Source organism: Gallinula chloropus, assembly GCF_964237585.1.
Source record: "Gallinula chloropus genome assembly, chromosome: 10".
NCBI lineage: Eukaryota > Metazoa > Chordata > Aves > Gruiformes > Rallidae > Gallinula > Gallinula chloropus.
Genome location: NC_140095.1, coordinates 17,973,634 through 18,000,976, shown reverse-complemented (window position 1 = coordinate 18,000,976; position 27,343 = coordinate 17,973,634). Strand labels below are relative to the sequence as shown.

The 27,343-nt window shown below is 40.3% G+C and overlaps 1 protein-coding gene across 1 annotated transcript in view; it reads left to right on the top strand.

Moving 5' to 3' along the window:
• The first annotated feature begins 98 nt into the window (after window positions 1–98).
• Window positions 99–27,343, top strand: part of CPEB4 (cytoplasmic polyadenylation element binding protein 4) — a 39,077-nt gene continuing 11,832 nt past the window's right edge. The window contains exons 1-2 of the mRNA XM_084268458.1: window positions 99–1,332; window positions 10,895–11,015. Coding sequence (XP_084124584.1) covers window positions 211–1,332; window positions 10,895–11,015 — 1,243 coding nt within the window. The 5' untranslated portion in view covers window positions 99–210. The remainder of the gene's footprint in view (window positions 1,333–10,894; window positions 11,016–27,343) is intronic.

Here is a 27,343-nt window from a genome sequence, read left to right as displayed (position 1 = left end):
TGGACGCAAATTGACCCATTTAAATTGTTGAAGAGATCTATCTTTTGCAAAAAACCCTAAGATCTAAATCTGAACTAAATAACGTGGAGGGAGAAACTGGAATATCTAGCTAAAACCAGGATACTTGCTAATCTTGCCTCAGAAAAGGACGAGGTAAACACTAAACATAACTTGTTCTTACAGGGAGGATTCAAACCTTAAATATAATAAATGGGGGATTACGGGTTTGGAGTGTTAGTGCAAAACAACACTGGAAATAAGTCAGCTTTTCCAGTCCGATTTCATCCACATCTGCAGCCTCCACACCATCATCAAAATGCAACCCCCAGCCCTGCTGCTTTTATAAATAATAACACAGCTGCCAATGGCAGTAGTGCTGGGTCAGCTTGGCTCTTTCCTGCTCCAGCTGCCCATAATATTCAGGATGAGATTCTGGGGTCAGAAAAATCTAAAACTCAGCAACAGGAAAAGCAAGAGTCCCTAGAAAAACAGCAGCTTTCCCCTGGTCAAAGTCAGGAAGCAGGCATGCTCTCTGAACCTGAGAAAGCTAAACCTGAAGAAAACCAGGGCGATAATTCTTCAGAGAACGGCAATGGAAAGGAGAAAATAAGAATAGAATCGCCGGTGTTAACAGGATTTGATTATCAAGAGGCTTCGGGGCTAGGTACTTCGACGCAGCCCTTGACATCCACTGCATCTTCTCTGACTGGTTTTAGTAACTGGTCTGCAGCTATAGCTCCTTCTTCTTCTACAATAATCAATGAAGATGCAAGTTTTTTTCACCAGGGAGGGGTCCCTACTGCCTCGGCTAATAATGGTGCTCTGCTGTTTCAGAATTTCCCACATCACGTCAGCCCTGGCTTTGGTGGTAGCTTTTCCCCCCAAATCGGACCCCTCTCTCAACACCACCCTCATCACCCCCATTTTCAGCATCATCACAATCAGCATCAGCAACAGAGGAGGTCACCTGCAAGCCCTCATCCACCTCCATTCACACATAGAAATGCTGCTTTTAATCAATTGCCTCATTTGGCTAATAATCTTAACAAGCCACCTTCTCCATGGAGCAGCTACCAAAGTCCATCGCCTACCCCATCTTCATGGAGCCCTGGTGGCGGTGGATACGGTGGGTGGGGTGGGTCCCAAGGTCGAGACCACCGCAGGGGACTGAACGGAGGGATAACGCCCCTGAACTCCATCTCGCCCTTAAAGAAGAATTTTGCAAGTAACCATATCCAGTTGCAGAAATACGCTCGACCCAGCTCAGCCTTTGCTCCAAAATCGTGGATGGAAGACAGTTTGAATAGAGCTGACAACATTTTTCCTTTCCAGGTGAGCACATTCTGTTCTACCCATAGGAAAAATACCATGTAAGAGCATTAAAATGCCCTAGAAAGAGTCGGGGGGGTTGAACAGTGTAGTCTGATTGTACGAGTTCTGGGCTTGCACCTGGAAAACCCAGACGTGGCTAACTTAAAATGGCATAGTGGGAGTTATGATCCGAGCTGAGAACTGTGGTTTGTTTGGTTTTGAGGTTTTTTTTTATTAATAGTGGTGGTTATCTAAGTATCTTGTTGCCAACCAGAGTTCTGTATTAGCCAGTTTCCTTCTGCTCGGTACTTCCAGAGGGTCAGAAATAGCTGGTGAGCGAATAGCAATCTGTGTACAGAAAGGAGTAAGGAAAAAAAAGTGCTGCCTGATGAAGTATCTGAGAATGTACTGCATCTGAGAAAAAGTCTTGGGTGATTGTATTTTGGTTTACAGTGTCCTATGGACTTCTAGTGCAACATCATTTTTGTAGCAGTGCTTGGGAACCGGGGTGGTTTTTTCACATGCCGGTGATCCACGCAGTTTGCTTTCTTCGGTAATGGCAGCAAATTTTGGTCACAGGCCATTAAATCATCACCAAAAATAGAGCTGGATGAGTTTCAGCTGGTGGTCTCCTGTATTTTAATAAGGCCTTATCCTGGCAGGAGACAGGTACTCTAGCAGTTCAGTCTCTCTGTTTAGGCTGACTTTTTATGAATTTGAAAAGAATTGTATAATGTTGAATCTAATCTGCAGTGAAAATGAAAACAGAAGGACTCTTTATCTGACCACTGGTTAAATCTAGCTTTTATGTGTGTGTATGCCTTTTGTAAACTTCTTTAGGGAGAATTAAAAAACCCAACAGTTCCCTTACATTTAGTGGCTTGTTCTCCAGGATCTTCAAATGGGGGTAAAAGTGAAAATTTTAGACCAATTGCAGGATTTCTGGCTGTGCTGTAAGGACCAGGGTGACCTACTTAAAAATAATTTGAAAGATCCGTAGGTAAAACCGGTGCAATATGTCTCATGCTGTAAACCACCCTTAAAGAACTAGGAATGTATTCAATAATGACTCTGTGGATTCCGACATAGGGACAGTTCAGGTCTTTGTAAACCGTTCCCTTTGGTTTGCAGGGCCTGTCTTTGCAGCCTTCTGACAGCAGAGCAGCTGCTGGCAATAACTTCCCATTAGAGACCTCCTTTCTGCTGCAGAGCTCCTAGCAGGTTCACTATCAGGTAGAGCCCTTGTAAATTTAGAATGCGTAGTAATAATTGATTTTAATGTCAGGGCTTGTAATTAATATAATGAAGCTGTGTCCAGCATTCCAAATTTATATGCTGAAACCATTAGAAAAAGGGACACAGCTGGAGTCGGTCTTTCTTCAGCCTCACTGCAGCGAGACTGGGCTCACAGTTGATTCATTCCGTACCCTGACACATAGCTGATGTTCAGAGTGACAGAATGAGATCAAGGGTGTCCTTGCTGCTGTGTATAGGGCCCAAATGTATATGCAGTGACAGAGACCTGGCATCAAGGAAATTTCAGGAAATTGGCAAAGTCCACTTTGACTTATGGGTTGTGTTCCAAACCTAAAATATCAGACACCCGTGTTTCCATCCTAGGAAAGAAATATTTTTTGTGTAGCATGCTGGTATCTGTTTACATAAACAGTAAGATGAAGCTGTACATGTCAAGACCAAGTCTGACACTTCTTGATGCCAAGAAAAGGAAAGTGTTGGAAGTGAAGTGCTTTCCAGTCTGTTACTATCACTTCTGTGAAGAAAAGGGCAGGGCAGCAAAACAGGACTTGAGCACTGCAGACCTGGAAAGATGCTGATTAATTTTGAAGCCATCTTGGGCAGTTGCCCTTTATAACTTTTTTTTGGTAAAATCTCTAGCTCCTTTGGTCACCTGGTTGTCGGTGTGTTGAAAGCAGATTGAATTTTTGAATCCCTGGAAACAAATGATGTAAAATTTGACCTTTGATGTCTTTTTATTTTTGCTTGATAATGCTGACTGTATGTCTGACTTACAGCAGGAATACAGAGTTTTGCTTATTGTATATTTATGTTCATGCATATATATGAAGTATCCTTGATGATGCAATCATGTTCTGGACCAAGGCTATTTTGTTACTCGAATCTTCTTAGATTCCTATTTAGGAAATAATTGAAAGCTGCCTTTGCTGCAGCAACATAATGGAGTAACTCGATACAACTATCCCTTTCATTTAATATTTATGTTTTGCTGCTTAAATCATTAACAAGTGTTGCTGCAATCTAGTGAAAATTAGTTTCTCTGGAAGGCAAGATCTGAAACAGTAATTGCAAGTATTTGGGGATCGCTTTTTTTTCCCCCTCAAAGGTTCTCTCTGCTCCAGAGCTTGGTGAGACACCAAAAGTCTATGTTTTGTTGGAAATCTTAGGGTAACCAATTGTAAGTGCTTGTTTCCTCTTTGGAGAGGACAACATTGCATAATGCCCCTGTAAGCCACTAATGTGAACTGCTGCTCACTTCAAGTGTATCTGCCTGTGGCCCTGGGACCCTTGCGATGAAGTGGGAATTCCAAGTGGTGCAGATAAAAGGGAAGCGCCATGGTGATCAGTTCCATGATCTTGTGATTTGATGTTTGCTTGCTCGGTTTTGGGAGCTGCTTGAAAAACGTTGTGCTTTGGGTTATAAATGTTTTTTTCATTTAGAATTCTGTTTCATAACGTTTCAGAAGTAGCGTGTCTGTAGGAACCTCTTGCTGCAGAGATGGAACTGGAAGCAAGGTCAGAGAAGACTGTTACCAGATCTGTTAATGAAATTAAGTTTTGATATTGTGCTTTAGCCACTGGGCAGCTTTCCCCCTTCAAAGATCTTTTGAAAAGAGAAAAGCCATTGTTCTTTGTGTGTTCATTTGAAAAGGAAATGGTCTCCAAATGAAGAAATGGTTCCTGAATTTAGGAAAAAAACCCTAATTTGAGTCTTTTGGCCATAACAGCCTTCCCTGAGAATTAAAAAAATACACATGCTTTGACTGTCACTATTGCAGCTTGCAAAGTTACTGATTTTCTTAAATAATTCCTTCTGCTTTTCTCCCAGCAGCACTGACAAACGAAGTGCTCAGTAATTGCATTGCCCTTCAGATTGTTTTGGCTTTCCTTTTGCTGTGTACTTGCACTTCCTCATGAGAGTGGAACATCCTGCCTGTTATGCAATGCATAAATCTTGCTTTGATAGGCATTTCCAGGTTTCCAGATCCCATCTTCAAATGCATGACGACGGTTTTTAAACTGATCTTTGAAGGCACAAGCAAGTTAAGCAGTAGTGTTCAGCTTTCTGTAAAATGGCTTTAAAATCATTTGTGTTCCTTCCTGGAATCAGGCTTGAAAAGAACTGCCCTTTTCAAAGAATTTTGTATATGAGAGCAGTTCATTATATCCACTTGTTCAAAATGTTTTTTCCTTTCTTCTACAGTGGCTAGTTTCCAGGTATATAACCCTTTCCAAATCCATGGAGGGTCTGTGCCAGAGAGACTTTCTCTTCCTCCGGGCAGATATGAAATGTTTGAGAAAACACATACCTGATTACAGAACGTGTTTTAATTCTGGCTTTACGTCATCATTTGTTTGCCCAGAGAAGTGGGTTGATTTAAGAAGTGTGTTAAAATCACTGGGAACTGGAATTAAAAAAAAAACAAACCAAACCAACAAACCTCTTAAATGCATTTGCCAATCTTTCCTTTAAAAGGAATTTTGCAAATTTCTTTACCATGCCTCTTTATTTTAACACTTGTTCTTTGTTTTTGAGGAACCTTTTCATAAATCATGATGGCTGGTTGCATAAAATGAGGCTACTTGTTTTGCAGAATTTTATTTTTATTCTGGCAACAGCAATTTTTCCAAGAAACTTCAAGCTATCATTTTAAAACAGAATAAATACTTGCAGTTGGATTTTTAAATGTCTGTTCACTCATTTTTCTATAGCTGCATCAGCTGTGTAGTAATTAGTGTTTTGTATGCTGTTCCCCACAGCAAATGATCTCTGGAATTAGAAGCACTCTAATGTGGTATGACATGCACAAGTTAAATACTGTGGAAGTTAACACTGTTCTTGTTTTATAAACTTACTACTGACGTTAATACTTGGGCTTTGGCCCTCCTGTGCGTTTTTGACCTCAGGGTTTCTTTTTAAAGAGAGCTTTTGTTAGAAGCTATTTGAATTATGTTTGTATTTTCCTAAGATTAAAAGGAGTACTCTTATTAAGTATTTTGCTTTGAAAATTGCATACTTAGCAGCCCAGCATAAGGATTGCTTTCCACAAGATACTGGGGAAAGTAATTTCAGAAGATAGATCAAAAACTTAGTATGTGGCTAAAATAGAGCCAGGCGTGTTACTGGAAATTTTTATGAAGGTCTGTAATTTCTAACACTTAAAAAAGGTCAAGTTTGACTAAACCAGAAGTGTTCCCTCCCCAAAAACTCCTATGCTATGCGTCATTTGGCTTTTCCAGCTTTTTCTCATTGTTCCCTGTTGAAGCTATAAAAGATGATCAGGGCAGCATACAGCAACATCCTTTCAGGAAAAACCTGTTTATTCAAAGCCTTTAATTCACTGCATACTGGACTTGGGAGCTGGAATACAACATTGGCAGGATGGTGGGAAGGAGGAGAAGCTTACTCAGAAGCATAATCAAGTCCAAATTTGCTCCACAATTAAAAGAAAAATGTGGACCTTGTATTTAGTTCCTGCAACATTCCCTCTCCCTACACGCTTTGCCTGAGACACAAGGCTTTTCAATCGTGGGAAATAGGTACATGGGTTCAGAAAGTTTCAGGCTTCCTGTGCTGTAGTGTGGGTAGCAAATGTACTTGTGAGTTATCTATTTTTCCTAGGTATCCTTGTTTGATTGAAATATATACGATGAGCCCCAGTTTTATGGCCACCTACTCCATAAATGCTGCGTAACAGCCTTCAGTAAGTTGCTTAATGCAGTGGCATACTTTGCATTGTCTTGCATACTTGCCCTTGTCTTCAGTGAAACCATATTTTATAAGATTAGGCACAGCCTTACCTATCAGCACAGGCTCATACTGTGCCAGGCTTTACTTGTTGTACAGTCTGGGGTTTTAGCATCAGGAGGCCCATCGTGGGAAGCACTGAGTAGAAACTCTCAGGTTCTGCAATCTTCATTTTTCTGATGTGTGAGAGAATTTAGGTATGGGCTTTTGAAGTGAAAAGTATATTCCTTTTTGGCATGAAATGTCTTTGGACTTTGAAAAATAAAATTGGAATAGAATTAGACTTTAGTGGTTTCCTGTTCAAGAGTGGCTCCAGTTGTTTACAAGACCTCTAAGCATAAAATAATTAGTGTGGGTTTTAGTGGGGAAAGCCCTGTAAGTCACAGAGGTGAAGTGTTTGCCTACTCTGTGAATTGAATGACAAAGTTGTGACATGAAGTCCTGAGTTCTACTGTCTCTGAATTAACAATGAGCTTGCATAATGAGCACTCTACATCCTTAGAAATATTTCCAGGCAGTAGAAGAATCAGAATAATTTTATTTTTCTGTAGACAGAGCTGGCCAGTATATAGTTCAAAGTGTGGTGTGCTTGTTGTTGTAGAATATTTAATGTCTTGATAGCTCTGTATTAACCAGATCTGCTGGCTGTATATTATTGTGAAGACAGTACTGCTTGTTCAAAACCATGTTTAATGAATTTCTTTTGAAATGTTGGCTGACATTTTAAACACAGACATGTATTAAGGCTGCAGGTTGATGTGTTTCTTTTTGGTGGTTTTTCTTGTTTTTTTATTTGTGGTACTTTTTTTTTTTTTTTTTTTGGCCTTGTGTTCACCCTGATGTTTTTCTGCCCCAGTTCTGTTTCCCAAGGATAAATGTGTGTGTGTGTGCCCTTTGAGCCCTCTGATAAAGTAAAACTTTAGATGCCCTAAACAAGCTTGTGTAAAGCCAAGTTCTTGTCAACAACCTACGTAAATAAGACCAGGCTGTAGTTATTTTGTTACTGAAGCGTATATACTCTGTTTTATTCCAGGGTAGTCAGTACCCCTATATCTTTTATTTATCAGTGACTAAAAAAGTACACAGTAAGCAGCCCAGCTCCATGGAAAGCACTGTAACTTTGTGAACTGATCTATTAAAAGCACCACTATTTTGTTATCAATTCTCTCTACGTGAAGTCTCTTGAAGAAAACTCCACTTTTTTCCTAAGTGCAGGTTTATTGCTTGTATCTAACAGGTATCTGAACAGCTCATGTTCCTTTGCCAGTTAAAGATCAGTATCTTGCCTGTTAGAGCTTTTTTGGTGTTAGGGGATAAAATGTATGGTTTCTTGTTTCTTCAGCAATATGGCCACTAACTTGCCATCAGTCTTTATTTTTATGTTAGGTATATAATACATGTGTATATTTCAGATATGTGTTTCTGATAAAATGTGCTGGCCATCTGGCAAAATTTGTGCTACTGTTTTCAAAGCTTTCTCAGAATAAAAGGCCTTTAAATGGTATAAGAATTCTACGAAACTACCAGTGGCGACTTTCTCCAGCAATGTGGAGCAATCAACTGAATGACTGGAGTTCTTTTATCACAACCAGTTTGCAAAGCTCCAGACCAGTTGGGCATGACATTTTGGCTGGTCTTTATGATGTATGGCTGACATTTTTACGTTGGATAGATGTATGCAGGTTTACTTACATACCAAGTTTTGAATTATTCTGCATTTGCAGGGAGCTGGGCTGCTGCACTGATTTTAGGGGTATATCCAAGCAGTGTAATGGTAGTAGTGGCTCTCAGTGTTGTGCTTAGCATGGCTTGCTATAATTAATAAGCAGAGAACTGTTTCAAACGGTGCAGGAATGACTGATCTTCCCAGGGGTGTTCAGGCTGGGGCAGCTCAGCATCATGAACTGACTATGACGATTAGATAGATACACTGTCAGCACAGAGGCCTCTTGGATTAATAGGCAAGAAATTGATAGTAACATCTCAGGGCTTGATGGTGCTCTCTAGTCTATGGCAGTCTTCTCCACTGCTATGACAGGTTACTGGGACCACTGGAGCGTGTGTGTATGAATGAGGATTTAGCCAGTCCTCCTTTTTATGTGATTGCTAATGGCTGCTGGTAGGAACACAACCAGTTAGTCCTTTGCATTGGTGTGCAGGGTCGTGTTTTAAAGTGTTTGTAGTATGATTAGAACCTTATGGACCTTAGGCTACGAAAGTGGCAACCAGACGGTTCCCTCAGAAGGGGAAAACTATAAACTCCTCACCCCTCCTTCGGAGAACGTGGTGTTGCTACTGGTTCAATTCATATTTTTTCTCAAATGCTTAAACTTTCTGTTCTCAGTGTTAAAAATTGACCATTGCATCAAACCCCTATGTTCATGACTATGGCTCAGACTGATGTACCACAGACATTTTGGAGAGAAGAGCCTATCTTGGGGCTCATGTACTCCAGCACATACACAGCACAATAAACTACAAATTACTCAGCTTGGGTTTGCCCCTTCATGCCTCTGACAACTTTAACGTTAAGTGTCCTGAATTCAAGAAAGGCTTGGAACTACTGATGTTCTGCACTTTGTGAAATGAGAATTTTGTAACTGTTTGGGAGCTGGGGTTGGAGGCTAATTCCACACAGAGAACCACAGTACAGTATGGAAGCCAGGATGGAAGAAGGAGTAGTTACTGACACCAGGTTTTTGGAAATGCTCCCACCTGTATTTTAGGCTATTTTTGTCATGTTTTGAGGGATGCTGAAAATGTAGAGGCTGTCTTTGAGCATCCATTCCTGAGTTACACAGCTGGCGGATCCTAATGGGTCCAAGATGCAGACCCAAGAACTTTTACTCAATCCTGTGTAACTAGAGTTTGACATGGCTATGAACTAGTAATGTATAGACCAAAACAAGAAATACTACTAGGAAGGGAAGAAAGCAGCAGGAAATCTGTGAAAGTAAAACACAGAATTTAGGAATTTAAATGCTTGTGATAGTTTTTTCTGAAGTGTTTCAATTATCTCGTGATACAAATGACCAAGGAAATAAATACTATGGAGAGACAGGCCAGCGCCATGCTTTTCATAGCAAATTTGATATTGGGTTAGGCTAATAAAGCAGATGGTTCCAAACACTGGCCTTTCTAATGCTATTTGAAACGCAGCACATCCGGGAAGAAATGCTTCACCTGTTCTGTGTCAGGAGTAAACTGTTCTGAAAAGAGGAGAAATAGCAGAAAATTTCATTGAAATATAATATTTTTTAGTGGTCAGAATGTAACTTGCAAACTGGGAAATGGAGCAGGACTCCAAGAACTAGTGGGTTTCTGCTCTTAAAACAGTATTAAGTGTTTACAGTCCGAGATGAGCGATCATTGTCTGATACAAAGACCGCCTCTTGCAGCACTGCAATCAATACTGCTGTAGCACTGCATCACTGGAAGGACAGCACACTATAGCTGCACACACAGCAGGCTGTCAGCAATACCGTTTTTTGCTTCACCACTGGTTTAAGAAATGATCAAAGCTGGGTCTGTGTGCTTTGGAGAGATCCCAGCTTCACAGCTAGAGCTGGGGCCGAACCCCCTGTCCTCGCTGCTGTAGTAACAATAGCTGCAGAGAGCAGTTCAGAGCCAATGTCTCTCTTGAATTGCTCGCATGTCGCGTTCTTATCCAAACAGAGACTTGCCGTGCTTGGGCTCAGTTCAGAGGTGCATCCCTCCGAACAGAAATGAAATCAAATCTTTAATTAGAGTTCTTCTTGGGCACAGAAAAAATAAATGCAAGGTGGATTTGTATCGTCTATTGCAGTGTAAATACATACATAATATGTATAAGGTTTTTTTTCTCCGTGGCTGACCTCTTATAATACTGTAAAGATTTCAAAGTTGATATATAATTTCAGTTATTCTGAATTTTCTAATTAAAATAATGCAGTGCCAGGATATTTTATACTGTCTTACAGTACTGTAATGTCAGGTTTGTAAGATGTGGAATTTATTGGTTTAGCTGGGGAGGTCTGAGCTGTGCATGTGTTAAATGATGGCTTTGCTTAATATGAAGGAGAAATATTTGGTAAATTTGTTTCAGATAGCTTGAGATAATGAAACAAGCAGAGGAGACTTACTCCTTATATGCAATACTTTATAGTTACACAGAATTTGAACTGCCTCTGAAGAACTAGATTATTTCAGCTGTTGAGGTAGTAGTTGAGGGGAATGAAATTCTTTGTGTTTCTGGAATTTTTCTTAAATTCGGGTTGAAATACCTATTTTATGATTTCTCCTTGCAATTCTGTCTCTCAGGATATGATCTTTGCTGCCTAACTGTAAAATTATTTCAAAAGTTTAAGGAATATAAACTAATATTGAACAATATTATTAATAAATAATTATTATATAGATCTGGCTCATGCAATAATATTCTAATTTTTAATATTCCTATTTCAGACTGACTTTGGTGGTGTATGTGTGTTTGCTTAATTCTTCTGTAGCACTGCAGAATGAACCTGAAGTTTTTATGTTTCAGATGGTCTTGTTTAACACTGTGTTGCCTAAACTGGCTTTGTTTGTATTTATCTGCAGGATCGTGCAAGGACTTTTGACATGCATTCACTGGAGAACTCGCTAATTGACATAATGAGGGCTGAAAATGATTCACTGAAAGGTAAATTTAGAACCAGACTATTTCCTGCAGTAAATAATTGTGAAGACATGCTTATTTAGAATAAGAAACTTCAGTTTTGGTTAGGAAAAGTAAAGTTATTGTGCACCTAACGCATGTCAGTCAGCTCGGGTAGGCTGCCTTTTTTTAGTTGTCTCTAGAAGCTATTGCAACACATGAACACTTGAGTGTGTTTTGTCTTTATACAAAACAATGTGAAACACAAACATAAGCTGATCTTTTGTTTAAGTTGCCAGTGTTGTTTCTAATAGATACAATGTGTGCAGCCTGCAAAAATGATCAACTTCAGGAATCTTGTGCAGCTCAGTGAGACCTAACTTTTTGCTTAGTAATGTTTTCCTGCTGAAGTCGTAGTTCTTTCTGTCTTGGGGAAGCATGAGGTTTATCTATGTCAATTTAAGAATACAGAGAATACAGTATTTCAGCACTTTTTTTTTTTTTAGCTCTTTACCTCGCTTTTTATTGCTGCCTTGAATTGCAGAATTCTTTGTACCACTGGGAAAGGAAAAGGCAGGTTGAACTCATTTGCAGTTGGAAATTATCTTTTTGGTTTTTTTTTATCTCTACCCCAAAGATAACCTTTCTCTCAAAACATCTCAATTTACAAAGTATTGTCTACATATTTCATCTAAACCTGAACAGAAACTGCTTATGGTACACAGTTCAGAAATCTAACTTCTTATTCTTCTGTATAGTGAGTAATCTATTTCAATTTGATGGTTTCTTGTATAAGTGAAAGTAGTCAAACTCTTTCTTATGCTCCTATCTAAGCATTCAGTTTTGTTACCAGTCATGAGACCACTAAGAGAAACAAATCTGCGTTTGTGGTTTCTGAAAGCAGATTTCTTACGGTATCAAGGCTTGTGGTGTTAATGTAATCTGGCTTGTTTTAATAGTGACTCTTGCTCAGAAGACCAACCTTTGATAAACTGGCAGTAATTGGTGTTTGCTGCGTTCACTGTGGTCTGACATTTATGTGTTTCACATCCCCAGTACTGTGCTACAATGCAGGGTGATGGGAAACACCAAGAAACACATTTTCCTATTGAAATGACAAGAGAGCTTGACGTAGATAAAAGTAATACCACATGAATAAAAAAACCCAAAATACATGCCCTTCTTATATGTTGAGGAGTAGGGCTTTATCGATGACAAGTAGTAATAACATTAATTAATTTTCTGCTGTCTGGCAACATCCTCTGCCCACAGCATTGTATACTGAACCAAGAATCAGGTGCCCTTACTTGACTGCAGCACCTGGGATTTGCCCCAAGACCTTCAGTTCAACTGTCAGGCAGGCCCAACCCAGTTCTTAGCAGCTGAAATCTGGCAAGATAACAACTCAAGGTGATATGGCTGTAGAACAAATAAGTTTTCCCTTTAAATTTGAATTTAACAAAGTCAGGCCTGTATTTACTCATAGGTATTCAGCAACTGAACAAGGGCATTTCTGTAGAGTAGTATGATTTGTAGTTTTAAATGCTTTGAAAAGATTTGATTGCTTTTGATTGCTTACCATGTTTTAAGAATGGTGGAATAAGTGTGTCAGCAAAGAGTAGGCTTAGCTCTGGCACACATTAATTCCTGCTTGAGCTTGATCGTTAATCCTCTCTGCAGAGTCATCTATGGTTTGTCTAAAGTTTTGTGTGCTCTGTGTCATACTGATTAGAACACAGCAGTATCAATCAGGTATTGTTCTGGGAATTATTCCTTAAGTTCTTTATAAATTGTCCTGTTTCATGGTTAATAGTTATAAAACTATAAAGAAAAAGCCTTAAAATTGAGATGAAAAATTTAAGTGCTCCTATGTGAAATACTTTGTTGTAAAGTCTTTTTCAAGGATTTCCTCAGCAAAACTATTGTTTGATTATAGTGAAATATGCAGTGCACTGAATTTGCTGCTCATCTGTCACAATAGACTTAATACAGCAACTTGCTTGTTATAACATACTTAGGAATGGATCTTTATTTAAGCCAGCATCAACTGTGTTGTAGTAATGCTGCAGTGATCATCTGTAAGTGGGGTCGGATTTTAAGGAGAGGAAATCCTTCTGGTTACACCAACTGATACAGCTGGAAAAAGCCTTGTAACTTGCTGGTACAAAACATAGTTCAGTTCAATCCTCAAGAAGGGCTGATGTGATCATGAGCCTTTCATGGGCCTTTTCCTCCATCTGTATCAGTTGGTGTGTGATTGTATCTTAACACAGATTCTGTCTCTCTCCCGTGGGCTTTTCTCATTTCACCTTTATTGAAACTGATTGAAAGGAATCATTAGAAACCTTGGATCTAGAAATCTTAAAATATGACAAATTATGGTTATTAGTTCAAATCTTGCTTGCCATTTCAAACACCTGCAGTTAAATAAGCAGATCTGTAAGAAGTTTTGTGGTTTGCATTTTAAATGGGTTATTCAGTGCATACAGTGCTTTTAAACTGGTTGGGTACTCTCAGAAAGGAAAAGCTGGCTTTGAGGCTTTAAAAATAGCCTGGGCAAGACACTAATAAAACATACTGTAGGGAGCAATCTCAGAATGGCATGAAAATAATTTAGATGATCTAATAGGTCTCACTGCTGTCTTGTGAGTCTTTGAGAGGCTTTCATATTGACTCAACATGAGTTTAGTACACAGCAATAACATCACCCCCTTTCATACCTTAATGGACCTCAAGAGAAAGAGTACTATGTTGAAATATACCCTCACAAGAAGTTAGAGTATGGACATGATAAAAGATACCAGCCACAGCTTGGAAACCTCTGTTGGGAGTCATTTCCATCTTAAAGTGGTATGGTTTTGATCCTGTAATAAAAAGATAAGTAGGAATCAAAATTTAACAAAATTAATTCACAGGATGAACTTCTTGACGGAGGTGATTAACTGTGCTAGCCATGGATTTGTTTAGGACATTAGTAACTGTGTTCTGGGGTTCTCTTGCTGTATGAAATAGGGTTTCCTAATAGAGGTTCAAAGGTGAATCTTAAGTATCATTGATTCGGTGCATTCAATATTACCTTTTAATGCTTGTGATAGGCTTTTGCCCCCCCTTCCCCTTTTTAAGGTATATTTTTATCCCTGCTCAAATCCTCTTCCTTTGCTGAGCAGCTGCCATTTCAATATGTTATTTTTATCCACATGAGTGAGTGTGCTGCATGCTGCATAGCCAATGACAGCCTGCAGAAGCCTTTCCCTGGAGACTAATTGCATCTCCTTTACAATGTATTCAGCCTTCCTGAGCTGAGCCTGGGATCCAGAGACCGATTTTTGAATCTGGGTCTTCCAGATGGCAATTTGAGCATTACAGTAATAGTAGTAGATTGACTAAATATTTCCTTGTTAAGTGACACTGAAATGTCTTTAAATACTTTATAACCATAGGCTGTTTCATTACCAAAATATCCTATGTTCAGGATATAAGGTTATTGCCTGGAAATTATGCAAGGTGAAATGGATTAAAGAAGCAGGCTGGTACATCTGCTTCTAGCCCTGTGAAGCGTTCCTGTAAAATCTGGGTGCGAATAGCTCAGTATCTGCACGAATGTGATGAGTGGTGGAATAGCCTGTAAAGACTAAATGGACTTACTTCTGCACAAAAAGGAAGGCTTTGGAAGTAGTGTAAGGTCAGAGTATACACACAGACACAGGGAGAGAAATAGCAGCTCTGATTTTGAGAGGTGGGAAGCCAGAACGATGAGAACAGGCCTGAGCAAGCAGATGCCCCTAACTATTTTTAAAGCAGTCATCAGCCCCTTAATACTAATTTGAAAAACTACTTCACATTGTGAACAAAGTAAGTAAGCCTTATAAAGGATTCTTTGATGAAAGGAATCAAAATTGTTTTGACAGCATTTTCTGACTATCAGGTAAGAAACTGAACTAGTTTCTTTTCTAGGTGTATGGATTATCAGCCATACTGACTGAGCAGAATGGGGCACTTGGTTTCCTATATGATCCAGAAATTTAATGAGAATCTGGTGAGAAGCAGTCTCAACTTTTGCCAGGGGCTAAATAACAAAGGCTATGATTCTTTTTGGGAAAGTGGTCCTTTATATATGCACAGGACAAAATCGGACCTATTTTTAAATGTAAAACAATAGATTTTGAGGGGTTTTTTAAATTTTAAAATCATCTTTGCTTTCGTAGCAGTGAGGAATGCTTGAGGTTGGTGGCTAAGATCAGCCTTTCTTCCCTACTTGTGTTCTGTGTGAAGAAGCACACATGTAGTTACTCAGTCCCAAAGGTTGAAGGCCTCTGGCCAGTGTGTTCGTCTGTGCCGGTGCCGCAGTTGTCTTTGTGCCACTGCTGCCTCGTGTGCCCTGTTTCACAACAGTCTTACCTAAGGATTCCTCATTTGCAACTTTTATTGTATCCATCTTAGGATAAAATGCTCAAAACCTTATGTTTCTACTGCACAAAGGCATAGATAACTTACTGTAGACAATTACAGTTTGTAATTGTCATTGGATTAATTACTGTGTTCAATGTTTCCTACTCAGGATCTTGCATTTCACCTTTTATGCAGTGACCAGAAAAGGCTAAGGGGATTTCCAGACCTGAGTTCTTATTAATTAAGAGGAAAACCAATTATTTTATTATCTCAAAATACTGCTGAACTGGGTCTAAAGCAATGAACTACAACCCATGCTGATGGAGGACAGTTTGAACTCAGCATTCCTGTTGCAATCCACTATTTTCCGTTGGGTTAGAGCAGAAGTATTACAACTGCTGTTAACGAGTACGGGCACGTTTTCTTGCCAAACGCAGCCAACAGTCAACATTTCAGGGCAAAACTCAGGATTTTAATTTTTCAGTCTTCTGGTATGCTTTTTTTCCCCCCCCAGTTCCTCTCTTGGCAAGTGAAATGTTTGTTGATTTGCCCCTGCCCTGCCAATATTTGGGGTTTACCAGAGCCTCTATTTAGAAACAGCAACTATCGAGTAGGAAAAGGAACTCCCCTGGGCAACAGAACAAACAAATCTGCCAGTAATAAATACTCAGATCAGACCATAGGTTGGATTCTGACCTCACAGAGGGGCAATCACAACCATACATGATGTATACATTTACATTGGTTGGCTAGTGTACCTAATAAACTTCCCGTTTTCTTATTTGACATTTGGCTTCGTGGCTTTGTAAGAGACGCTTAATTTGATGAGGCTTAGCGAGGCAAAACTCGGTTCGAGAGGAAATAGAAGATAAAAAATCATGCCTCAAACTTGCAAAGGAAAGTCTGAGGCCCTGAAGGCAGAGGGTACGCAGGGAGAAGCCCCAGCAGAGCCCCCCCACCGCCGGCCCTTGCCTGGCCAAGACCCTCCGGCGCCGCCGGCAGCGGCCTCACCTGGCGCTACCAACCGCCCAGCGCGGAGGTGAGCTCCGTCGCGCCTCTGACAAGGGGGAAGAGCGATTGGGTTGGGTTGGTTTTCGGGAGTGGCAGCCCAGTGAAACACGGATTAAAACACTCTAGGTTCAAGTCCAGCCCCCTCTCCACGGCCGGTCTCTGGGTTAGACAGGCCCTCGGGCAGGAGGTGCTGTGGAACCCCCCCTGCACTCGGTGCCGCTGTGGACTATCCCGAATACTGTCTCCGGGCCCCGCTGGCTGCGGCGGAGCCGCTCCCGCTCCTCCTCCTCTTCCTCCGCCTCTCTGCAGCGCCTGTCCCGGAGCCGTCTGCGCGGGCATGTGAAGACCTCAGCGCGCAAGGTAGCCTTGCTCTCCTCGGGAGGGGGGGGTTGCCCGTGTTCGGGCGCTGCCCAGCGCTAGCCGGCCTTGCTTGGTACTCGCAGCCCAGCCTTGGCTGCATGTTCGAGCGGCCGCGAGTTGGGAAGACTCGTGTTGCAGTCGGAGGGGAGAGGGAAGGCTTGCCGCGGGTTCCGGCCCCTTCGGTGGGACCGGGCTCTTCTTTGAGCGCCCGCGTAAAGGTCACCGGTTGTGTGGTGCTTCCTGAAGGCGTGCTGAAGCCTGCCAGCTCCGCTCCGTTTGTGTGACACCGGTATTAAACAACAATGGGGGCTTTTAATATGGCTGGACTCTTAAAGTCGCAGGCGGGCCCCTCTCTTTCCCACTCTCCCCCCCCCATAATTCAGGTTGCTGACGCCTCCTGCGACACCACAGACCCGCCGGCGGTGCGAGCGCAGCGGCTGCCGGTTGGTTGTTTCTGTCGGGAGGGAAAGGACGCGGGGGGTATCCAGAAGATTTTGGGCACTTAAAGCCTTGAAACTAGACTGATGAGTAAATAATCAAATGGTTGCCTGGCTTTGTAGCACTGGATGCCGTGAGAAAACGGGGTCAGTTCAACAGAGGCTTTAGTTGATGGCAGTCTGGACTTGGCATCATTCAAGGAGAATGTGCCCCTTCTTTGGCAGGTGTGTGTGGACTGGAACACAGGTCGCCCTGAGGCAAAGGACTTTTAAGATTTTCTCCAGGTTATTCCTTGACTTTGACACCTTAATTTATTATTATTTTTTTTAATCAACTGTGAAAAGCCAAGGCCCGTTTCTGCTGTCCCAGGAAACGTTGTGCAGTATCTAGGAAGTAATTTGCACCATTTGTGCCCATGTACACTGATGTGACTTAAAATAAAAAGCAGCAGTTAAGTTACTGCCGTTTGTTTTACTGTTCGCTGCAAATTCCCTTATGATGAAAACCGCCAAAATCCCAGGACAGGGGTGCAACATTCCAGGTGATGGAAGAAACAGCTTTGCACTCATTTGGGAAATCAAAGCACAACCCAGACTATGTACTGCAATGTACCATTTTAGCATTTGTTTTCAGTGATGGAAAACATCAATTGGAAGGGGTGAATTAATGTTGACATTCAGTTAAATCCTTTGGATTTATTGGTATTTTTAATTTTCAGTGTGTGGGAAGTAGTTTGTAGGTTATGGTGCTGCTCAGAGATGGGGAGGGGATTTTTCAAAGTATTAGCATTTATTTACCTTTGGAGCTGCATTCAGAACTTGAGTTTGACCTATGTTAAATACAGTACTGGAAGAAGGCAAGGTTGGTTACCTAATGCTGGGACCACTTTTACACAACAATTACTAGGCAGTTTAAACTTTGTGATAATATATGCTTTTATAGGAAAACAGGTCTTGATAATGCAGATGTCAGACTATTAGGTGTTTATGTTTCACTATTGCAGGATTTTGAGGTTTAAGGTATTAATTCAGCTGAGGAAGAGCAACACCTTGATTTATGCTGTCTGTCGAAAGCGGAGCCATTGAGCACTAAGCCAGAGGGTATTAATGTAACCAGCCTTTGAGGCCAGGAAATTCCTTCCCCTGCCACCATAGAGCAGTACAAATAACCCAGGGTTTTCTGATCCTGGTCCAGCTGTGAAATCAGTGTTAGAAGTCCTGTTATTGGAGTGTGAGGCCGATGGGGTTTTTTGTCCAATCTTGAAACATTTCTCACAGGCCCCTTGCCACGCTGTCCCATCTCCAGAGTCTGTATGGAAAGTCACATGCCTTTCATAGTCCCTTGACAAGATATTTCCTAGGAATGTATGTGCTGCCGGTGATGTGGCAGAGATTTTAAAAACAAAACATTGAAATGCTACTAGAAATTTTCATGTCTAAGTCAGTGATTTGATCTTGCAAAGTGTTACAGCCAACAGAAGTGTGCTGAATTCCATGACAGCAGCTTAGCTAAATTTACTAAAACCTTTCTAAGGTTTTTGTGCTTTCTTTCTTTATGTTTTTGTCTTGGTTAAATTAATTCCATCTTTTTTTTTTTTTTTAGAAGTGTGTTTAATCATCTGCCTTGTTCAGTATCTCTGTCCACCAAGCAGTTTTGTTTCTTTCTTTTCTGAATTCTTGCTTTGATAATCTCTGCCCATCCTGGATCATCTTCAAAGCAGCCTTTAATTTGGAGCTGTATTCCATGAGTGGTGTCTGTTGCTTGTTTTAGAAGACAGAGAGTTTGCTGCCTCCCCTCCCAAAGTGCTGAAACTACCTGTCTTTCGTCTTTTTCCTCACTTTGTTCACTTTTTCCTTGATGTTGAATTGTTAGCTCTTCTTAGCCATGTTTTGCATACTCTTTGCCATCATGTTTATCAGGCTAGAAATGGCATGAAAGGAGCAGAAAGGAAAGCCTGAAGTGCTTTTCTTAAACCTGAAGATAAAGGAGAAAGGGGAGATGTAATAAGAGTGGGAATCAGTTTTGGAAAAAATATAAGGATGTGACAGGTGAGGTTTAAGTGCAAATGGGAACAAGCTTGTAGGAAAGTCATACAGAAACACTTTTAGTAGTGAGAATTCTTTATGTATACCCAAGAGTCACTGTGCAGCAGTCTGAACTCTGATTTTTGCATCAATACTTAAGATACTTGGAGAAAGAATTGAGATGCATATAGAGGTTATGTATTCAGTACCTACTTACTTTAATTCAGCATTAAGTGGAATGATGAGAACTACTGATGAGGTGAATCTGAAAATATATCTTACAATAGATTTATCTGTACTTGGCTTAATGTGTTGTTTGTTGGAATGCAGATCGGTTAGCTGTGATGCTGGTTTTGGGGGGTTTATTGGTTGGTTGGTTTGTTTGGATGTGGGGGTGTGCTCACTGTAATGTTGATAGTTGGACTTTCAGATGAGTTGAGCAGTCACCTGCCACCTCTAGACAGGCAAATGCCAAGTGTCTTCAGAGGTACAGGGACTGGTGTTTTTTCAGCTTTACTTAGAAATCCTATTAACAAGAATCCCAGCTCAGCAGTCAGATTGGTATCAGAAAAGGATAAAGGTAACTTTTGTCTATTTAATATGGGGATTCTTGTGATCAGTAAAACCAAACATCTAAGTTTATAAAACATTAATAAATTCCTGGTAATTTATAGTAATGTTGCATACAAATCATTGTGTTGTCATTAGTGGGCAAAAGAAGGGATAGCTTTCTGAAGGCATTCTGGAGAATGTCTTGATCCTTCCTGTGGCATTCTAAATTGTTACAGTAACTGCTGGTCCTGGTCATGTATACTGGTTCGCATTTAGGCAGAGGAAATGAAGTGGTGATTCTTCTAAATTGCAGTTTACTGTTTCTCTTCCCATTTGGATTGGCTGCAGGGAAGTGTATAGTCCGGTTTTTTCCACAGATATTACTGGAAGAATTAGCATCTTATCTTTGCTAGTAACTGTAAGAATGAAAAATAGGGAAATGTTATGCTGCAGAGACTCGAGCGTGCTTGCTATCAACTTGCTTGTATTGCTATTTCTGTAGTGTTTGGGAATGAAGTAAGAGGATGCTTAAAAAAGGAACAAAGGGCTGGTGTTGCGTTCCAGGCTGTCTTGTGATCATTCCTTCCACAGACAAAAATAAGTTGCTTTGAACCTATTATTGTGCTTAAGGAACTCTGGGTTTAAATCTTACAGCATGTGAGTATATGCCAGTGTAAATCCAGCCTTTAAAAGTCACATGCAAGAATTGTGTTTCAGGTTATTCATTAAAGCACAGGCAGAATTCATCCTGCTCCTCTACATAAATCGTTAGGCTGATGGTGTGGGCAGATACCAGCCTCTCTGGAGGCCAGATGCTGCATATAAATAATCCAGGAACACGGGGCAGGTGAACCATGACAGCGCATGGGAGGTTTGTGAAGTTTCTGCACCTTTCCCGTATTTTCTTAAGTTGTTCAATAAATGCTATAATAGCTTCAACAAATTGTCCTTGCAAAGAAATTCCATCTAGTGGTTTTTAGCATATGACATCCTGGTTTTTCCTTTCCTCCTGTCAGAAACTCCATTGCTAGTCTGTATTTTGGAATTTACTGAAGTTAGAACATTTCCAGTAGTTCTGTTGCTGCAAACCTGATTTGCTCTTTGCTGGCAGAGCTGTGTAATGCTTTTCCTTCTCCCAGTTCCAACTCTGCCTTTCATTTTTTATTTCTGAAGTGAATATAGTAATAGTTTAAGTGTTCAAAAGATAAATGCTGCCAATTATTCTATATCATAAACTTGAAGATGTATTGAGGGAAAAGATTGGATGTTTTTATAACTTCTTGTCTGTTCTCTAGAAGTCATACGTTAATATAAAATAAAGCTCAGTGCCACCAGCAGCAGGGTTGCTACTTTTCTGAAATACATGTAGAATTCCAGCTGGACATCCAGTCTTCAGCAGAAGGTTGTGCTCCAGGAGCAACCATGTAATTGGAATTAGGGAAAAATTATTGACACACACTGTAGCTATATTTAGGATTTAAAGCAGGTTTGTGTAAGAAATATCTGTGTATTCTCCTGTTTGATAGTGAAGAAAACTTCAAAGTTGGCTTTGAAGCTTCTGTGTTTTTGAGAGAAGTGAGACAGGATTTGGTTTGTCACCTTTCACGAGTAGTTATGTGGTTGTTGAAATGTATGAAAGATCATCTCTTGAGGTTCAGTCCTTGTGGCACTGTGTTAGTCTGGCAAGACTACCTGAGAGCATCAGCAGTAAGGGCGTAATAATAATGGTGGTGGGTTTTAATGCTCTCAAACAGACCTGATCACAGTTTTCATAGTTAACATTTATTCCCCCTTTCAAGCTTATACTTGCACATGCAAGCATGTGTAGGACTTTTTGTCCCTGCTGTACAATCTGGGAGTTAGCCTGGGCTTCTCACAGAGGTTGATTTGCACTGATGCTTTGCTGTCCAAGTTGGAAACATGCTTGCCTTTCTGCCCTGGCTTGTACAGTGGCACGTCTGTGGGTACCATTGCAGCTGGCTTTGTGTGGCACATGGGAATGAGAGCTATCAGTTGAGGTTTTCCCCCCCAAAAAAGATTATTCTTTTCTGAATATAACTGCACAGACTCTTCAGTGAGGCAGTTTTGCTTTAGACAGATTAAAGCCCTAAAAACACGAAGCTCATTGCAGAAGCTTGGGAAACTGGAGCTTTCACTTTCACTGTTGGTCAGCTTCTCACCCCCACTCCCCCCGCCCCCAGCCCTGCTTATTTGATATACAAAGTTGTCAACAATCACACTCTTAGAAGTGTGATAGTCTGTTCTGTGCCGTTCAGTCACGTTTGCCAAATGAATTCAACATAATTCCAGGTACAACTGTGTACCATCAGAAGAGCCAGTGCTGAAAGGCTTTTAGAGGTGGGTTCTCTTTGGGGGTTTTGAATAAACCTGTTTGGGTTTTGTATGTTGGTTGTTCCTGTCAGAACTGTAGGCGAATGTTACAGAATACCAGAAACTTGATTTGTTATTGTTCTCAACAGCAAGAATGGGTAAATACTTGCATTCAGTCATCTGGCTTTACTTGCAACGAAGCAGAATGCTTGCATCTACAATAGTGCTCTTGTTTCTCAGCATTTGTTTGGACACAAACTAGAGCAGTGTTTCCCATCACATGCTTGTTTGTTGGTTGTGGGGTTTTTTATGTTGTGCTTCTTCAAAAAGAAATTAGGAAAAACAATGCACTTAGTGGCATCTCTGCAACTTAATTTTGCAGAGTAAGTACTTCCAAAGGTGTTAATCCTTGATTTTACTGTGCAGCCAAACTTTTTTGGTTTCATGCTGGCTTTGACGTTGTGTGACAAATACACATTCTCCAGGTGTATATATATATATAGATGGGTTTAATTTTTATAATATTGTCTTAGATTAAGAAAATACTATTTGAATGTTGTTCAGTCTTTGAGGTTTTGTAGTTTGAAATCCATGTGAATCTCTTGTAACACTTCTTACTAGCTTATTTTAGACAATGATTTTTAAAACCTGGATCCCATTTGACAACATCTTGAAGCTGGCTGTGGCTTGAAGATGCAAAGTTCTGACCTGGAATGATTTCACTCTATTCTGTATCGACCATTTTTTCAGGACCAGATATCACATGCCTGTGTCACTCCATACCATGAATTGTGTGCTCTTCCACAGACAGCATATCATGTGCTTGGGACCATTTAACAGAAATGAGATGATGTGCTTGAACCAGGCAAAACTTGCACACATGCACATGTCTTAACTTAACAATCCTGGAACTGTCCTTAGTATTTTACTCATAGAAAGCAGTGCTACTTTGCCTGCCATGCAACAATTTATGACACTGAGTACTTTCTTATTGGAAGTGTCATCTAAGACTTAAGTTGTAAGGCTCATTATACCTTTGTGTATAAGGCATACAGGTAGATAGGATTTTCATGGTTTAATTTGAGAAAGTATATATACCTCTCTGACAACACCTGCCTGCATCTGCAAATTGCTTATCATAGAATCATAGGGATTGGAAGGGACCTTGAGAGATCATCGGGTCCAACCCCCCTGTCAAAGCAGCTCCCCAGCTCATATTGCACAGGTCGGCGTCCAGACGGGTCTGGAATATCTCCAGAGATGGAGACTCCACCACAGATTTAGAGATAATTTAACCAGGTTAAATTAAATGTAGACATTCTGGATAGTGTTAATTCTTTCTGCTTTTGGTTTGGTTACAATTAGATCCTCACCAGTGAAACTGGGTTTGAGATGTCCTTACAGAACTTCTTGTGAAACTGTTAGCTGTGGTGGAGACGTGTGGTTCATGCGTTACGTAGGAAATGCATTGTGAAACATGAAGTGATGATAAAATCTTAACTCTTGAATTGTAATCAGCCCTACCTGCCCTCAGGGAATAGTAGGGGGAAAAAAGGTAATAAAATACTATAGTTCATATTTTAGTGGTCTTGTGCACAGCATTGTCAGTCCTGCTACAATAACAGGCTGTAGCTTAGTACAGGATAATTTAGAAAAGAGGCTTTACTGTTGGAATGGCAAAACCAGTTTCTACTTCAACTATTTTTCTATCATTTAAAAATAAAACTCATGAAAGCATAAATATTTTCAATAATGGATTTACGGATTAGAAATAATCCTGTGAAGCTTTGATACTTAGCACTGCTAGGTGAACAATTGGAATTGGTGACCTTAAGGGTCTTTTCCAACCAAAATGATTCTATTTTTCTAAAGTTAAGTCCTAAGTGCAGCACCAAATTGTTTCCTTGTCTTCTGGTTAGGGGAAAAAAATGACTAGCAGAGTAGGAGTTTCAGTGAAAGTTTGAAACTCTGTGTTTGTGTATTGATCGTATTTCTTTGCCAACAGAATAAAACTGGCCACCTATGACCATCTGTAGGTAAAAGGTTTTAAAATAATAGGAAGAGGTTTCAAGGTGGTCTTAGAGAAAAGCTTATTATCTCTTATTATCTCTATCTTCCCCATTTATGTAATACTTAACAAATAGCTGGTGATGGTACTGGGGCTTTGTTTACCCATCCACACTTCAGTGCTTTCATACGCCAGAGCTGTAACCTCTTTCCTTCTGGTGGGTCCCTCATTTATACTGGTGGCTCTTGTTTATCACTTTTTGTCCCTAAAAATAAGCAGTTAAAATCAGTGCTTCCTTCACAAAAGCTTATGAAATTGGGTTCACTTCAGAAAAATCTTGTTCAGCTTGAATATTTTTCCTAGAACCTGTATGATTGATGTAGAATATTGAAGAGTATATGCAAACTGAGAGAAGTTTCCCAGCTTTCCTGGAGCTGGGTAGTGGGAAGCGGTTTCGGCATTAGAGCCTGGTGGCAGGGTGTGATTGGGTCCTGCTCACAGTCAGGGTATGCCAGAAGTCCATGTGAGTATTTGTCCCTTTTAAAATTAAAAATGTTTCTCTGGTAATGTGATCACTGTGCATAGAAGCCTGAAATGCCTTGGAACTCGCTAATGAAGCTAGTCTGGTTTGAAGTCTGAGAGGAGAGAAATGAGAGCGTATCAAAGAGCAGTGAAAAAGCTTGCAGTGTGTTACTGTGTTGGTATCTGTGCCAAGGTAAAGAACAGAATCCAGGAGCTCTTGGATTAAAGGTCTGAATTCAGTAAGGAACTGGACAGGCTATTACATCAACCTAGACTTTGCGTGCCTGAAAACAGCTACGGCAAGGTAGTGACAGTGAGGGTACAGCTGTAATTTAACTTGGAGCCTTTCAGTTGCTCTCTTTGTTTCAGGGTTTTATGATGTTTATATTAATATTAACTACGGATGCTTGATAATTCTCCTAGATGTGACGTGGCCTTAGGAAGTTGGATGACGTTCACAGGAGATATGGAGCTGACCTTTTTATGTAAATCCACAGTAAATGGCAAAGCTTGGAAGGCAGCAAGAACTGTTACAGAGCGCCAGGTGCTCAGCATGGGCACAGTTTTTGCAGGACAAGCTTGTCATAAGTTTGTATTTTCAGTGCTTTAGGACTCCTGTGTACATTTTTCATGCTACTTCAGCAGAGTATCTTTGCCATTGGGCCCTGTGTAATCCATATAGGATTGCATGTGTGGTTATACGCAACATGCTGTCAGTCCTTTTGGTCCTTCCTGTAGAGAGAAGTAAGCTCAACATATTTAATTGGAGGTGACAAAGATGATCTGATTAATTTTTTTTTTTTAAAGAGAGGGAGGAGGGTGGCCAGGAGCCCGTTAAACGAGGACACAAAAAATTGAGTGGGTTAAAAGTTCTCTGACACTCTCCTGCTCTTGTCTTCTGAAGAGTCAGTGACAAACAAGATAAAACTAAAATTTTATGAATGCTTTTTCATTAAAATGAAAGACAGTGAAAGCAGCAGAGTTTTGTAAAAGATCATTGATTTCTGTATGGCTTTATTTCATACATAGAGAGTATTGCAGGGAGGGCTGAGGTACAATAATTGGAGCAGCTGCTAATAGCATTTTAAATTTCAGACGGATTTTTATCGGCAAAATATCTATGTGTAGGCTATTAGTAAGCAGTTGAACCAGTTGCATAAATACTCTGTATTTTGTAGGTGTTGTAACATAATTCTTGCTCAAATACCTCATGAGATTAGTAAATCTATCCTAGGCTCTTTATGTAATTATCTGAAATGTTGAAAAAATGAGGAAAGGAAAAATAGATTTGAGGAATCAAAATTGGTGATGTAGGTGGCTCATTTCTCAGCAGGGATTGGCAGGCATCCTGATCTTCAGAATTAAATCTTTTCCTCTGGTTGGTAACAGTTACCTTAAGGTTTCATTAAAGCTGTGGTTGAGCTGAGGACCTCCCATAGCAAAGATTTCCTTTAATATGAAATTATGAAAGCCAGAGACAGAGTTGGCGCATCAGTTAGCCGTCTTCCTGGACTGCCAAAAGAACATTCTTTTGTTTGTGCTGTGTATTACATTGTGTGAAATTAATGGCATATGATGTGCTCTGAACTCAGAGAGCAAGAGAAAGTTTGTATCTGTGCTGGGTAGTTTATAAACTGTGGCTCCTGAGAAATGTTTTGAAATATCCAGTGTTGGTATTCTGGGGGTTAGATGAAGCAGATGCAGAAATAAGAAGCAAATTAAGATGAAAAAGAATCTTAGTATTTCATTCTCACAACCTCTTTGGTATTATTTGGCACTGGAAATACTTCTTAGCTGGTGGCTGAGCTTTTTTTTGCTGTTTTCTGTACTGGTGAAAGAGAAACATCCTATTGCCCTGAGTGACACAGGTGGCAAAGCAGCGAGGAGTCTGCTGACCTAAATTGTGGTCACAGATCCGCAGTGGGAATCGTATCTCTGCTGCCTGTGTTGTTGCCAAGAGTGGGTGTACCAAGGGAAGGAGTTGGTGCGGTTTTGTTAGTAAGTTAGAAACCACAAACAAGGTTTTTCATGGTGTAACAGGCAGAACTGTTTTTGATGTTTTTCTAAAATGTGCAAAGGCTTCTGAACTTGCTCATAAATGCTGTAAGGTTGCTGATTGCTTTGTAAATCAAAGACAAGTTCCATAAAACTTTCTATTTTGAGGATTACATTAATATCTTGGATTTGTAAATTCAGAATTGCCATGCAAAAAAATATGCTTGTAAAGGCCCTCAGCCATTTAGACTCTCCCATAAAGCTGGTAATGGTGTGAACACTCCAGTCTGAAGACTAGGGCTTCCTTATTTCCTATGCATGGTGTTCATTGTGAGTATCTCTGTGAGCAAAAGATCAGAGAAGTAAAATGATCTTACAGGTATTAAATAATCATGAAGTAAATTGGATTGATAGGATTTTTATTTTGAAAGAGGAAACTACTCCTGTTGTGGTTTACAAATATTTAAATGCTTAAACTAATTGTCAGCCTCATTTTTGAATGAGGAAGCAAAATAAAATGCATGATGTGCTCAGAGTTTCTCATAGTACTTGCCAGGAGAAACCAAGTTTTGAAAACAGTTGGCCTGCTTTCAGACACAGATTTTAATGAGATTAAAAGAGAAAGAATGTGCAAGTTTGATTAGAAAGTTTGGGCTTATTCTGACAGTGGACCTTGGAAGCCAGAACAGAAAAATGTTGTATTTTTAGTGGTAGATTTGATTTGTCTTGGAAAATGAAAAGTAGAAAACAGTGGGTAGCTGTCAGATGATGACAGCAAAGCA